Consider the following 14258-nt stretch of genomic DNA (forward strand, 5'->3'; position numbering starts at 1 on the left):
TTAGTTATAATGCAGTTGCTTAGGTATATCACCAACATACTGATGATGATAGATTATTTCAGACCAAGTTTTTCCACATCACAAAAAAAAATAATGCAAACAGCAGCTTCAGCTCTCCTTTGGGTGGACTGTGGTGATGTCATTAACAGTTAGTGTTGGTAACCAGTATCAAATAATAAATTACTACATTTATGTACTAAAAATGTGGCAGATGGAGCCACTGAAACAGCTGATAGAAGACTGAAATAAAAGATTAACACTGAAAAGTTACTAAAGCTGTTGGGAAGAACCAGCACCATGAACTTCAACAATGAGTCTCAACTCAGGTGGCCACTGAAATTACTTTGGGAGCTTTGAAAAATACTGATGCACAGGTCCTGGCCTGGCACTTTTAAAAGCTTCCAAGGAGATACAGTAGAACACCCTCTCAAGAGAAAAATCTCATTGTTCATTCTCAATTTTACCTTTTTCTACATTCCTTTTCCTGTTCCCCCCTCCTTTATTGGTTCTCTTGCTAATAAAATAACAGGAAGAAGCCATGTTAGTTCTGGAAAACCCACGTTAAAATTTTAATGCTTTTAGTAGACAAAAATTTAATCCCTTCAAAAACAAAAATAAAATATTATCAAATAAAATAGGTTGCTTTCATTTATTAAAAACCTGAATTTGGCCAGGCCAGTGTGGCTCAGTAGTTGAGCGTCAATCTATGAGCCAGGTCACAGTTGATTCCTGGTCAGGGTACATGCCCAGGTTTTGGGCTCGATCCCTAGTAGGGGCATGCAGTAGGCAGCCAATGGATGATTTTCTCTCGTCATTGATGTTTCTATTTCTCTCTCCCTCTCCCTTCCTCTCTCTGAAACCAATAAAAACACATTAAAAAAACAACCTTGAATTCCATTTATGTTTCCAGAATATCTAATCAGCAAACTAAATGGTTCTTTCACTAATCATTACTGAAAGTATTCTACCCTCTAAGATATTTATTTTATTAAGCCAGTATAGGGTGAGAAGATACAATTTTCTTTTTTTTTTTTTTCCAGGAAAAAAAAAACATTTCACGTTAGTTATTTGGCCATGATTTAGTTATTTGCCAAAGATTAAGGATTAAAAAATATTTCCTCCCTATCCTGTCGTGTAAAATAATGAAGATATTTGCATAAAACCCCCCAAATTTTAAAGAAAAGCAAACAACTGACCTTTTAAATAAAGTATGTTTCTGAGACACTTCAATGAACTTTATTAGTAAACAGAATTTGTGTAAACTGGACTGCAAAGCCAATCATTCCCAAGGCCTACCTCTTGATGGCTGGGTGGAAGCTATGCAGGGCAGTAGAGCCCCAAGCAAGAGTAGTCAGTGTCGATTAGACTAGGTTTCCCTTGGTCAGAATTTGAGGTGCTCTCATTCAAATGTGTAATTACCATCACATCCTAATTCTCAATACCTGTCCTCAGTACAACCAGAATAGCCCCCCTCCCTTGTCCAGTTTCTGGTCAATACCTGCCAAAGCGGTTGACAAAGAGTCCAACGGAAAAGGATCCAATCATACCACCAACGGAGAAGATAGCCACAGACAAGGACCAGAGGGATGTTAGCAACACGTCACTGGGAACATTTTCTAAATGCTCTTCCAAAGTGTAATTGATAAAGTCCTTTATGATCTGCAAATTAAAATAATTGGTGGGAGGGAAGATTGTTACAGTTGGATGAGAAAAGAGACAAGTATTGGGGGTCTTCCCTTCCCTAAAATACAATATTACAATTACTGCTTTATAGGTAGAGAACCAAGGGAATAACTAGATGGGGATGGAAGAGAGGTAACAGATTGGAGTTAATGTTTCTCTGAAAAGAATTTTCATTTGTTCTGAAAATCCCAGTAGGTAGTAGTACTGATATTCAGTGAATATTCCATCCCTCTCCCAAGTGCCTTCTTTTTTCTTTGTAATTAACTCCTAAGGGATAATAAAGTTAGTATATCACCATAGGGTGAGAGAAAGAATGGGTACAGTACGGGATATAGGGAATAACTGAGTTTTTGTTTTAATGGTTCAAGTAGACTTCCTTACCAATAATATGTATTCATTATAATTCTAACTCTAGTTGCCTGGTACTCACCACCTCAGGGGCATTGATGACTCCAGTGTTGTAGCCAAACTGGAAAGAGCCTATTGTAGCAATGGTGATGGCAAAGATCAGAGGTGCGGTGACCTGGGGGTGGGTAGGGGAGGAAGAAACAGTACTTAAAACTCTTGAGAAAAAACCAAGATGGCGGCATAGGTAAACACCGGAGATTGCTGCCTCGAACAACCATTTCAAAAATACAACTAAAAGACGGAACGGACATCACCCAGAACCACAGGAAGGCTGGCTGAGGGGAAATTCTTCAACTAGAAGGAAAGACAACAGCATACAGAGGCTCAGAGGAGGCGCAGTGTGGAAAATACAAAGGTGCGGAGGTGCGCTCGAGGAGCGGGCTGGTGGCTGAGGGTGCGGTTGTCGTTTTCAATCGGGAGGGAGTCTCAGACTCTGAGCTCCAGATCCGGGCGAGTCTCTAGGGACTCAGACTCAAACGGGAGAAGCGGGACTGTCTGGCATCCCTCGGAACGTGAGGGCAGCTTTCTCTCCGAGGTTTGCAGCAGTTGCTGGGGTTCTGAGAAGCAGAGCCTCTGGGGACGGGACTGAGAGCGGCCATAACCGCTCCCTCCGCCCGCCCTGTTGATCCCGACCCGCCCCGCCCAAGCCCTGCACAGAGCCATTTGCTGGATAGCCTCAGGCGAAGGCTAGATTAGCACCTCTCCAGAGGACAGAAGTTTGCCCAAGGCAGACACAGCTGATTCTCACAGCCAGTCGGCCTGGAGGTCAAATCCCTCTAGTATTAACTACAACAAGACTGTGCACAAAGACCACTAGGGGGTGCACCAAGAAAGCGTACAAAATGTGGAGACAAAGAAACAGGACAAAACTATCAAGGGAGGATATTGAGTTCAGAACCACACTTTTAAGGTCTCTCAAGAACTGTCTAGAAGCCGCCAATAAACTTATTGAGATCTACAAGAAATCTAACGAGACCCTCGATGCTGTGATAAAGAACCAACTAGAAATTAAGCATCCACGGACTGAAATAAAGAATATTATACAGACACCCAACAGCAGACCAGAGGAGTGCAAGAATCAAGTCAAAGACTTGAAATGCGAAGAAGCAAAAAACACCCAACTAGAAAAGCAAAATGAAAAAAGAACCCGAAAATACGAAGATAGTGTAAGGAGCCTCTGGGACAGCTTCAAACATACCAACATCAGAATTATAGGGGTACCAGAAGATGTGAGAGAGCAAGATATTGAAAACCTATTTGAAGAAATAATGACAGAAAACTTCCCCCACCTGGTGAAAGAAATAGACTTACAGGTCCAGGAAACGCAGAGAACCCCAAACAAAAGGAATCCAAAGAGGACCACACCAAGACACATCATAATTAAAATGCCAAGAGCAAAAGACAATGAGAGAATCTTAAAAGCAGCAAGAGAAAGAAACTCAGTTACCTACAAAGGAATACCCATAAGACTGTCAGCGGATTTCTCAACAGAAACTTTGCAGGCCAGAAGGGAGTGGCAAGAAATATTCAAAGTGATGAATACCAAGAACCTACAACCAAGATTACTTTATCCAGCAAAGCTATCATTCAGAATTGAAGGTCAGATAAAGAGCTTCATAGATAAGAAAAAGCTAAAGGAGTTCATCACCACCAAACCAGTATTATATGAAATGCTGAAAGGTATCCTTTAAGAAGAGGAAGAAGAAGAAAAAGGTAAAGATACAAATTATGAACAACAAACATGCATATATCAACAAATGAATCTAAGAATCAAGTGAATAAATAATCTGAGGAACAGAATGAACTGTTGATTATAATAGAATCAGGGACATAGAAAGGGAATGGATTGACTATTCTTGGGTGGGGGCGGGGGAGGGGGGAAGGGGTGTTGGAGATTCAGGAAGGGACTGGACAAAAATCGTGCACCTATGGATGAGGACATTGGGTGGGGAGTAAGGGCAGAGGGTGGGGTGGGAGCTGGAAGGAGGGGAGTTATAGGGGGAAAAAAAGAGGAACAAATGTAATAATCTGAACAATAAAGATTTAATTTAAAAACAAAACAAACAAAAAAAAACTCTTGATAATTGCCTCTTATTAATTAAGGAGATGTATTACGACAGCTTGTCCTAGGAGTGGTATAAAAAGAACAAGCCTGGCTGGCATGGGCCTATGAACCAGGGGTCACAGGTTCAATTCCCAATCAGGGCACATGCCGGGGGCTGTGGGCTCCATTCTCAGTGTGGGGCATGCAGGAGGCAACTGATCTGATGATTCTCTCTCATCATTGATGTTTCCACCTCTTTCTTTCCCTCTCCCTTCCTCTCTGAAATCAATAAAAATGTATATATTTTAAAAAGAACAAAAACTTAATGAGATTTAGGTAATGAATAGGAACACAAAGGAACAGGCTATCACTGAAGGACCTTATCTAGAAATGTATGGACAAGCATTGTAAACTTAAGAAAGGCGGCAAGAAAATTTAGAAAGTAAACAGTGAAGAGGAACTGAGTTAGCCAGTTTGGAATTCAAAATATTGCCCCAGGTAACAGCAAACAGCAGTACCCGGAGGATGGAAAGAACTTAGCAGCGGTTCTCAACCTGTGGGTCGTGACCCCTTTGGGGAAAGAACGACCCTTTCACAGGGGTCGCCTAAGAACATCGGAAAACACATATATAATTACATATTGTTTACAGTAGCAAAATTACAGTTATGAAGTAGCAACGAAAATAATTTTATGGTTGGGGGTCACCACAACATAAGGAACTATATTAAAGGGTCGCGGCATTAGGAAGGTTGAGAACCACTGACTTAGGAAGACAGGGGTAAAGACATTTAGAATTCCTAAGAACAGATTATTTTGGAAACAGCTAGATCCAGTGCAGTCTCTCCTGTACCCTGGATTCCACAGAAGCCCCAGAGTGGTGGCGGTGCATATATGTTTATCACTGAACTGCTCTTTATCTCTCTTTGGGTCATATAATCTATGGTGTCTACTATACCCATTGTATCCTGGCCCCATTTGTAATTCTGCCAGTTTACTGTACTGCTATCCCCCACCCAGCAGGGGGAGAGCACAAGCTCACTCCCAACCCCACATACAGGAGACATTTCTTGGGGGAAGGGGACAGAAATCAACTCAGTCATCTCTCAGCTTCCCAGGAATAACTCAAGGGGTTGTTATCTTAAATTTCCACCTCAAAGTAGCTCAATATCTATGCCTGAGTCCATCTTCAACATCCCCCAAACATTTCTTAAAAACTCCTCTCTCCAGTCTAACAAGAGTGGCAGGCTGAGAATTTCAATTGCCCAAAATGACCTTGCCTCCCAGGCAACTAGGTATAAGGACTCCGGAGGACCCCTGCCACTGCATAGCTCTTTCTTTCTGATTAATTCTTTTCCCCTTAGTTAAAACCTCTTTTCCCCCTTTTCTTCTTCCTTCACATGTTTCATCTCTTATCTTCCTTTATTTTCAAATTTGTTTAACCTTAATGAAAATGCCTTTCTCCCTAAATATACTGCATACATAATACACAATAATATATAACTGTATCATGTGCTCACAATCATAACCACACTAGGGAGAACAGTGACAATTCTCTCTCCTTAGTACCCAGAAAATCCCATAGGTCATAGAACAGATGGCTGGACACCTGGCCTCCAAACAAATCTCAGGTCTTTTCAAGGCCCAATGCTTCCAGAGAAACCCTCATACTGCACCTGGCCCCACAGTGTAATCAACAGAACTGAGCATCCGCGGATCCCCTGTACACTCCATCAGCTCATCCTCAGTAGAGTGTGATTATGATAAATAAACCTGAGAAACAAACACAACTTCTCCAGGTGACTTTCCCTGAGACAGGAAGGTGATGGAGCTGGAATAAATCCTTTATAGGATCTGAGAATCAAGGGGAACTGGCGAAACTGTGGCACTGCAGGCAGAAGGAAAGGGCCTGAAGATGGCTAGATGACAGAATAAAATAGAACACCGCAATCACCATCATGGTTTGCCTTTCGGAGTGTACCCCAAACATGCAAAAATAACTGGTAATTGTATCATCCTTACCTTATGTGTCCCCATGGCCCTAATTTAATTCTTTTCGAATCTTCAAGAAAGATCTGGAGGGGGATTCCAGAGACACCTTTTTCAGCCAACAAAACCTTAAAAATGTCCTCCTCTGGCAGCAAGTCTCTCTTCAGGTCCTCAGGATTGCTCCACGTCTCAGCCTCACACTCACTCTTATGGTTAAAAGTGCACACCAGTCACCAATTTATAATCCTGGAAAGGGTGGAGCCAGGAAGGGAGGCGAGCCCCCAGCCCTTCCCCTGCTCCTCCCCCAAATAATCTCGTGATCTCGTAACATCAAATTCAGACCTCACCCTAGGCAGCACCTCCCTCTGCCCACTTTTAAAACCACATCCTTTTTCATACCCACTACGTCTTCTTGAGTCGTCCTTCCCTTTTCTAAAGCAGCTACAGCCTCTTAGTTTCACAGACAAAATGCTACCAGAAAAGCCTGCAGGGAAGGGCAAATTCACTTTATTTTTGCTCTCACAACTGCTCAGAATTGAATCAATCTGTCAGGAGACAAAATGCCTTTTCCCCTATATGTGTGTAAGTGCTGCATATGTAAGGCCAAGTGGAGTGGGTGTTATCTGAGAGTTAAGGTTGTTTGAAGGAGTGTAAGCAGAATTCACGATCCTATGAATTTATCAGCTGCTTTTTGATTGTTGACTGGGTCTACAATCTTGAAGGGGAGGAAAGGACAGTCTGGGAGAAGAAAACAGAGGGAAGAACTGAGCCAATTTATGTCTCTAGTTGTCCTCTAATTGGCATAATCGCCCCAGGTAGGACGGAAACCTGAATATCCAGAAGCTAGAGCTAGACCAACTCCCCTAAGCTGCAGGAAGGAGAAAACTAAATGCCTATAGGATAAGATCCAAACTTTTTTGTTTGTTTGTTTTGTTGTTTTTATATTTGGGGGATCCAAACTCTTTAATATTGCATCCACCAAACACCCACTTTTAATTCTACCCTTTCTGCAAGCTTTGCCTCTAGTCTCAGGTTTATAGCATGTAGTGATAGGACAATTATCAAATTCAGCTAAACAAGTATATGCTGATACTCTCCAAGGAACTGGGGATTCATGAGTATATAGGACAAAAGAGTCCTGGCCCTTAAGGAATTTATAATGTTTCTCTTCTTCTTCCACGTAAAAAAAGGGGAAAGAGCGTGGAGGGGACAAGACCAATTGATTTTTACACAACTGGAGATAATTATCAATATCTATTAATTATGCACTGAATTTTTTGAAAGAAACATGTGAGTTAAATATCTCATTACGTATTAAGTTTTACAAGAAAAATGAGCAGATCAGTAGAAAAAAACAGATAAATATATGAAGATAGGAAGGTGAAGGATAACAGAGAAAGAAGAGGCTCCAGTGTGAGAGTAAACAAAGCAAAACAAACTAGTTGTGGTTAAAGTGCCAGATAATATCAGGGATTTGAGGGGGTTGGGGAGAGAAATACCATTGGTCAAATTCCTAATGCCCATTACTTTGTAGCCCAGCAACCCCTTAAGTAGTGGGGGCAGGGGGTGGGAGGGGGAGAGGGAGTGGGTTGAGGAGAAGCATAGTTTTCTAGGTAAATCAAAGGAAATGTATATTCCTTTGGGGGTTTGGATTGAGGGCCTAGAATTCAAACTGAAACTACTGGACGTGAAACAAACCGCATTATCTCCTTTCCTTGAACCAGGATATTTTCTAAAGGGAGAGAACTGAGGACCAGTGAAAATCCATGTCTAAGGAAATGTTCCCTGAGGGTACACCTCCCCTCCCCCATCTCATCCTGTTTTCCAGGAAACATGGAGCCTAGAGGCCCCTTTAGTTACCACAGCAACTGAATTAGCAGGTGAAGGACAATGGATATCCCCTTTGGCAGCGCTAATAGAAATATAATTTGAGCCACTTACGTAATATTAAATTTTCTAGTAGCCACATTACAATTTTTAAAAGAAACAAGAGAAATTTATTTTAATAATTATTCCACTTGACCCAATATATTCAAAATAATATCATTTCAGCATGTAATCAATGCAAAATTAAGTTAATTCATTTTTTTCTGCCAAGTCTTCAAAAGACAGTGTATATTTTACATTTACAAAACATCTTCATTTTAGATTCTAAGTTTTCTATAGTTCAAGTAATCTGTTTTTCTATCAAAACAATAAAGTTGTGTTTAATGGAAAAAAAAATTTTTAATTGCTTCAATTTAAAATTAGTGATTCACTCCCTTCGTCCCACTGGCCATGTGAAAGTACTCAACAGCTACCCGAGGCTCATGGCTGGACCTTGCAGCTAACAGTAAGACCACCACACCACACTGCCCTCTTTCCCGTAGTCTTTCCTCCATTTTCTTTTTTTATCTTTGGCTTTATTATATGTCTTACAATGTCATTCTTTTTTTTTAAATATATTTTTATTGATTTCAGAGAGGAAGGGAGAGAGAGATAGAAACATCAATGATGAGAGAGAATCATTGATCAGCTGCTTCCTGCATGCCCCCTACTGGGGATAGAGCCTGAACCGAGTTACATGCCCTTGACCAGAATCAAACCCTGGACCCTTTAGTCCACAGGCTAAGGCTCTATCCACTGAGCAAAACCAGCTAGGGCTCACAACGTCATTCTTGACTCTAAGTCACTTGGTCTTTTCTTTCTCCTTCTCCCTAGACTTAGAATAATTATTCTTTAATGTTTTCCAAGAGCAAATGGCACCAGTGAAATTAAAAGTAGGCCTGTCCTAACCCTTTTATTTACTCAATGTAATTCAGAACACAGTGTTTGCCCCAGTAATTATTTTTCTCCAATATTTATTGAAAGAATAAGTGAAATAATTGTTAAGGCCCAGGATTATAACTGTCCCAAAATAACCTGTGTGTAACTGCAATGACATCTGTAGAATATTTTCTTCTTGGTAAAAAGGAGGGAAGGTGAAAGGAAGAGAGATATGAAAACTTTCTCTGGTGAAACTCAGTCTGAGGAAATCACCTTTAAAAATTCTACCTAGACAATTTTAGTAGGGAGAAAGACTACTTCTAGCAGTATCTATTTGAAAGGTTACAACTGGAATTCAACTGAAATCTAAAAAATCTAAAAGTGTGCTAATTATATTGAGACAAAGGTTTCTTAAACAAGTGGGATCTACTATTCAGAGGCTCAGAAACCAGTTCAGTACAGACATGCTGGGGTCCAATCCCAGCAGGTCCAGGTGTCCCCAAAGGTGTGGACAGAGTCGGCGAAGAAGGAATGACATGGAGGCAGCGTTCAGGTGATCATCATAGCCAGGTTCCTCAGCCAAGTTCTGTAGCCAGGTTCTCTTGCCATGTTCTCTCACTAGGTTCTCTAGCCAGGTTCTCCAGCCAGGTTTGGTCACCAGGTTCTGTCTTTTATTGTCTTGTTACATCTGTATTTATACCAGTTGATTTTAATCCTGTCAATTTCTATTCCAAAGGTTAGGGCATTTCTTATCTCCATTCCAGGGAGTAAAGATTATGTAGCTTAAGCGTGATTGTTCGTAGTTAAAGTGATTAACTACCCGCCTGGCACTTAGTTAAGGGATTTTATTCCCTCCCTAACTTCAGGGAAAAATCCCTACCTGGGGAAACAACCTTTCTTGGAGAGGTGACCTTGGTTAAAACACATAGCGCCAAGAAGGGGAGCAAACATATTAAGAACAGTATGCCATATACGCCAGGTCCCTTGAAACATATGCTGTGCAGATGTTTCTTCCCTGCAGCAACTGTGTCAAGCAGCAAGGATGGACCTGCTTCTGGCATTGACAGGTACAAGTTAGGTAATCTCCATCCTGGGCAACAGATAATAGTTGCTCAATACAATTATTTGATGATGCCATTGGTTGGTTGATTGGAGTCTTTGATGTACTTTGGGAGTAGGTCCCACTAGATTCCAAGCCCCACTCAGGAGTCAGCTCTGGTGATGCTCTAGACCAGTGATGACGAACCTATGACACGCATGTCAGGGTGACACGCGAACTCATTTTTTTGGTTGATTTTTCTTTGTTAAATGGCATTTAAATATATAAAATAAATATCAAAAATATAAGTCTTTGTTTTACTATGGTTGCAAATATCAAAAAATTTCTATATGTGACACGGCTCCAGAGTTAAGTTAGGGTTTTTCAAAATGCTGACACACTGAGCTCAAAAGGTTCGCCATCACTGCTCTAGACTCTAGAGGAGGTATGTTAAAGTAGGTCAGGAAGGTAAATGTCCTAAAACATGTAGCCTGTGTCATTTGATTCCTGGGACTTGTTCTTCCACTTTTACTGAAAACAGAAGAGGAGGAAATATGGTGAATAAATGATAAAATGGGGTAAGTTGGGGAGGAACGTTATGAAATTCCTACCTCATAGTTAATGTAGGGCTTCTCAGAATAAAGACAATGAACGGACTAACAGTCTGAAATCCTTTTGATCCAAAGATAAATATCTGCAGATGTAAATCTTAATCCTAGTGTCACAGTTACTCTGTGGGAGGGTGTCTGCTAGTGTGATAAAGGCAGGGAAAACTGCCTCTATCACAGAACAATGTAAATGGCATTTCAGGGCACACAAAAAGCTAGTAACATCCTAAAGTCTGCCAAGGGTAATTCCACTCATTGCTTGTATGTATTTGTAATATTTTCATAAGGAACGACTTTTGTTTCAGCATACTCTTTTTAATCTTTTATTAGTTTAGTTATAGGCAGAGTTCATATTGAATTTGAAAACACTTTAGAAAAGACACCTTCAGGGTGAAAGAAAAGAGAGAAATGTTGATTTTCCTGTCTACCTGGCTTTCAACTATTCATCACTCCAATTTACCCTGAGGGATGTATTCCCAGCTCCCAGACCCTTATCACTTTCTAAAGGGTCTTCTCTCCTCCAATTCCTCCAAAAATTAATACATCACACCCCAGTGTTAGATAAATTATCCTAAATTAAATTTTTAATTATATCAATCTTCAATGTAAAAAATCTTCAATCGTTTTTTTTTTAATACTCACCCGAGGACATTTTTCCATTGATTTTTTCTAGGGAGAGTGGGAGAGGGAACGACAGAGAGAAATATTGATGTGAGAGAAACACATCGATTGGTTGCCTCCTGCATGAACCCCAACCACGGCCCAGGCCTGGAAGGAACCTGCAACCGAGGTACATGCCCTTGACCAGAATCGAACCCGGGACTCTTTGGTCCACTGAGCTAAACTGACCAGGTCTTCAATAGTTATTAAATAAAATCTAGATCAGTCCTGCCCAGTAGTTGAAAATTTCCAGTAGCTACATTAAAAAATAATGAAAACAAACAAGTTGCTATTTATGTATTTACTTATGTTATCCTCACCAAAGGATATGTTTTATTGATTTTTAGAGAGAGGAAGAGGAAGAGAGAGAGAGAGAGAGAGAGACTGTTCAGTTGCTTCATGTACACGCCTGGACTGGCATCCAAAGCGCAAGTTAGGTATGTGCCCCGACCAGGAATTGAACCCTCAACTTTTTGGTCTACAGGACAGCACTCCAACCAACTGAGCCACCTAGCCAATGCACAAGTTGTTAATTTTAATTTTATTTAACCCAATATATCGCAAATATTTTCATTTCAGCATGTGATTAATATAAAAATTATTAATGAGATTTTTTTTCTCTCTCTTGGTACTAGACCTTCAAAATCCAATCTGTATTTTACACTTAACAGCACATTTTATTATTTATTTATTTATTTAAAAATATATTTTATTGATTTTTTACAGAGAGGAAGGGAGAGGGCTAGAGAGTTAGACACATCGACGAGAAAGAAACATCGATAAGCTGCCTCTTGCATACCCCCTCCTAGGGATGTGCCCGCAACCAAGGTACATGCCCTTGACTGGAATCGAACCCTGGACCCTTTAGTCCGCAGGCCGACGCTCTATCCACTGAGCCAAACCGGTTAGGGCTGCAGCACATTTTAATTGAGACATTAAATTTTCAAAAATAGAGTTGAAATGCTGTCCTATTAAAATAATAAAGCTTGTTTAACAAAAATATTTTATACTGCTTAAAATTTTTTTTTAATTTAAAATGTCTTTATTCATTTATATGGTAAATACTGTCTCCTCCTAAAAAACAATGACATTTGTCTTTCAATATGTCAAACTTCAAAATGTCATGTGTCTTTTTTTTATTTCATATGTTAACATGATCTAAGATGCAGGACACAAAAATCAATTTTAATAGGCATTATTAAATAATTTCCCGAATACGAAGAACTTTGGAAGATGGTTAAAATTAGAGATGAGTGTTAAATGTGGGCACATGAATGTTCCGTATACACCAATGAACTTAACAGAAGATGAGTTCCCACTGATCTCTGGTAACCAATTTGCTTTCTGTGACTCTTTAAATACCCAATTCCAAATCTTCCAGCTCCTGGAGAAGGGCTTTCTCTTTTTGAATTTTCTCCAACTGATTTTTTTCTAGCTGTTTTCCAGTTGCTGCTTGTTCTTTCAGTTGTTCGATTGCTTTCAGTTTCTTCTTTAGGTTCTTGATTTTTTTGTCTACCTCAGGGTCTCCAGAAATTGGCTGAGAGACCGTATTTTGAGCTGAGCTCTGTGATGTAGGTGTAGGTGACAAATCCAGACTCTTGACACTTCTTGCTTCCTGCTTTGCAGCTTTCTTAGCTTCATGTTTTCTTTGATTTTTAAGGGCTGTTTTTGATAATGGCTTATCATTTCCTGGTTGTGGTTTCATATTCCCTGCTTTAAATTTTTAAAATACAAACTCAAATGAATTAAAATATGATGAAATTAACAATTAAATTCTGTAGTCACACTAGCCACATTTCAAGTGCTCAATAGCCACATGTGGCAAGTGCCTTATCTATTGGACAGTGCAGATCTGGACTCCTTAGCATGATCTGGAGCACAGACTAAACACCCAAGAAGTATCTCTCCCCTTTGCCCAAGCCAAAGTGAACTATTTGTCAATTTTAAAAAAGGCTCCATTTCCTGTCTCACAGTCTTTGCTTTGCTATTGTCTCTCTTACAAATCTCTTTCATCCCTAGTTGTGAAAACAATTCCTATGATTCAACAGTCAATTAAAATCCCCCCAGGCAAAGAAAATCCATTTGAAGATTACAAATGACTTATGATACGCCATTCTATCTTGAGTTTTAGATATTTAGGCTGGAACTTCATAGAAGCATCATCTGGTGTGGTTGTTTTGTATGGCCCAGAATAGAATAGGGTTCTAATAGATGTTAGCTGAATGCATATAGCAAGGTTGCAAGATACAAGCTTGATATACAAAAGTCAATCACTTTCCCATATTGCTGGAGTCCAACCCCAGCGGGTCCAGGAGTCCCCAAAGGTGTGGACGGAATCGGCGAAGAAGGAATGACACAAAGACAGCCTTCAGTTGATCAGCAGCCTAGTCAGGACCTCTAGCCAGGATCTCCAGCCAAAGTTCTGGTAGGAGTTCTGGTTAGGAACTGATGAGGATCTGATGTTTATTGTCTTGTTACATCCATATTTATACCAGCCGATTTTAATCCTGTCAATTTCTATTACAAAGGTTAGGGCGTTTCTTATCTCCATTCCAGGGAGTAAAGATTATGTAGCTTAACTACCCGCCTGGCACTTAATTAAGGGGTTGTATCCCCTCCCTAACCTCAGGGAAAAATCCCCACCTGGGGAAATAACCTTTCTCAGAGAGGTGACCTTGGTTAAAACACATGGCACTAAGGAGAGCAAACATATTAAGAACAATATGCTATATATGCCAGGTCCCTTGAAACATACGCTGTGCAGATGTTTCTTTCCTGCAGCGACTGTGTCAAGCAGCAAGGATGGACCGGCTTCCGGCAAGGAACGGGGGGTGGGGGTGGGGGGGTGGGGGGGTGGGGGGGGGAGAGAGATAGAAACATTAATTATGAGAGAGACTCACAGATTGCTCCCTGCAAACCTCACACTGGGGATTGAGCCCGCCTGGGAATCAAACTGTCACATTGGCCAGGCAGTGATGACTTTTTAGATACAACAACAAAGGCACCATCCAAAAAAAGCACTGAAGAGCTATTAGAATGGCCAAAATCTAGAACACTGACAGAATCAAACACTGGTGAGGATGT

At 40.5% G+C, this 14258-nt stretch overlaps 1 protein-coding gene across 2 annotated transcripts in view; it reads right to left on the reverse strand.

The window, feature by feature from the left end:
• Positions 1-14258, reverse strand: part of SLC2A3 (solute carrier family 2 member 3) — a 75407-nt gene that overhangs the window by 8959 nt on the left and 52190 nt on the right. Inside the window, exons 1-3 of one of the 2 annotated variants that reach the window (XM_070410729.1) lie at positions 6156-6505; positions 2114-2206; positions 1499-1659 (exon numbers count right to left, since the gene is read on the reverse strand). In XM_070410729.1, coding sequence (XP_070266830.1) covers positions 1499-1659; positions 2114-2206; positions 6156-6170 — 269 coding nt within the window. In that variant the 5' untranslated portion in view covers positions 6171-6505. Of the gene's footprint in view, positions 1-1498; positions 1660-2113; positions 2207-6155; positions 6506-14258 lie in introns of those variants that run through there. The other variant, XM_070410727.1, reaches the window with a different exon arrangement.

This window comes from Myotis yumanensis, unplaced genomic scaffold (genome assembly GCF_028538775.1).
Source record: "Myotis yumanensis isolate MYYU_CA2020_CCGP unplaced genomic scaffold, mMyoYum1.0.hap1 SCAF_3, whole genome shotgun sequence".
Lineage (NCBI taxonomy): Eukaryota > Metazoa > Chordata > Mammalia > Chiroptera > Vespertilionidae > Myotis > Myotis yumanensis.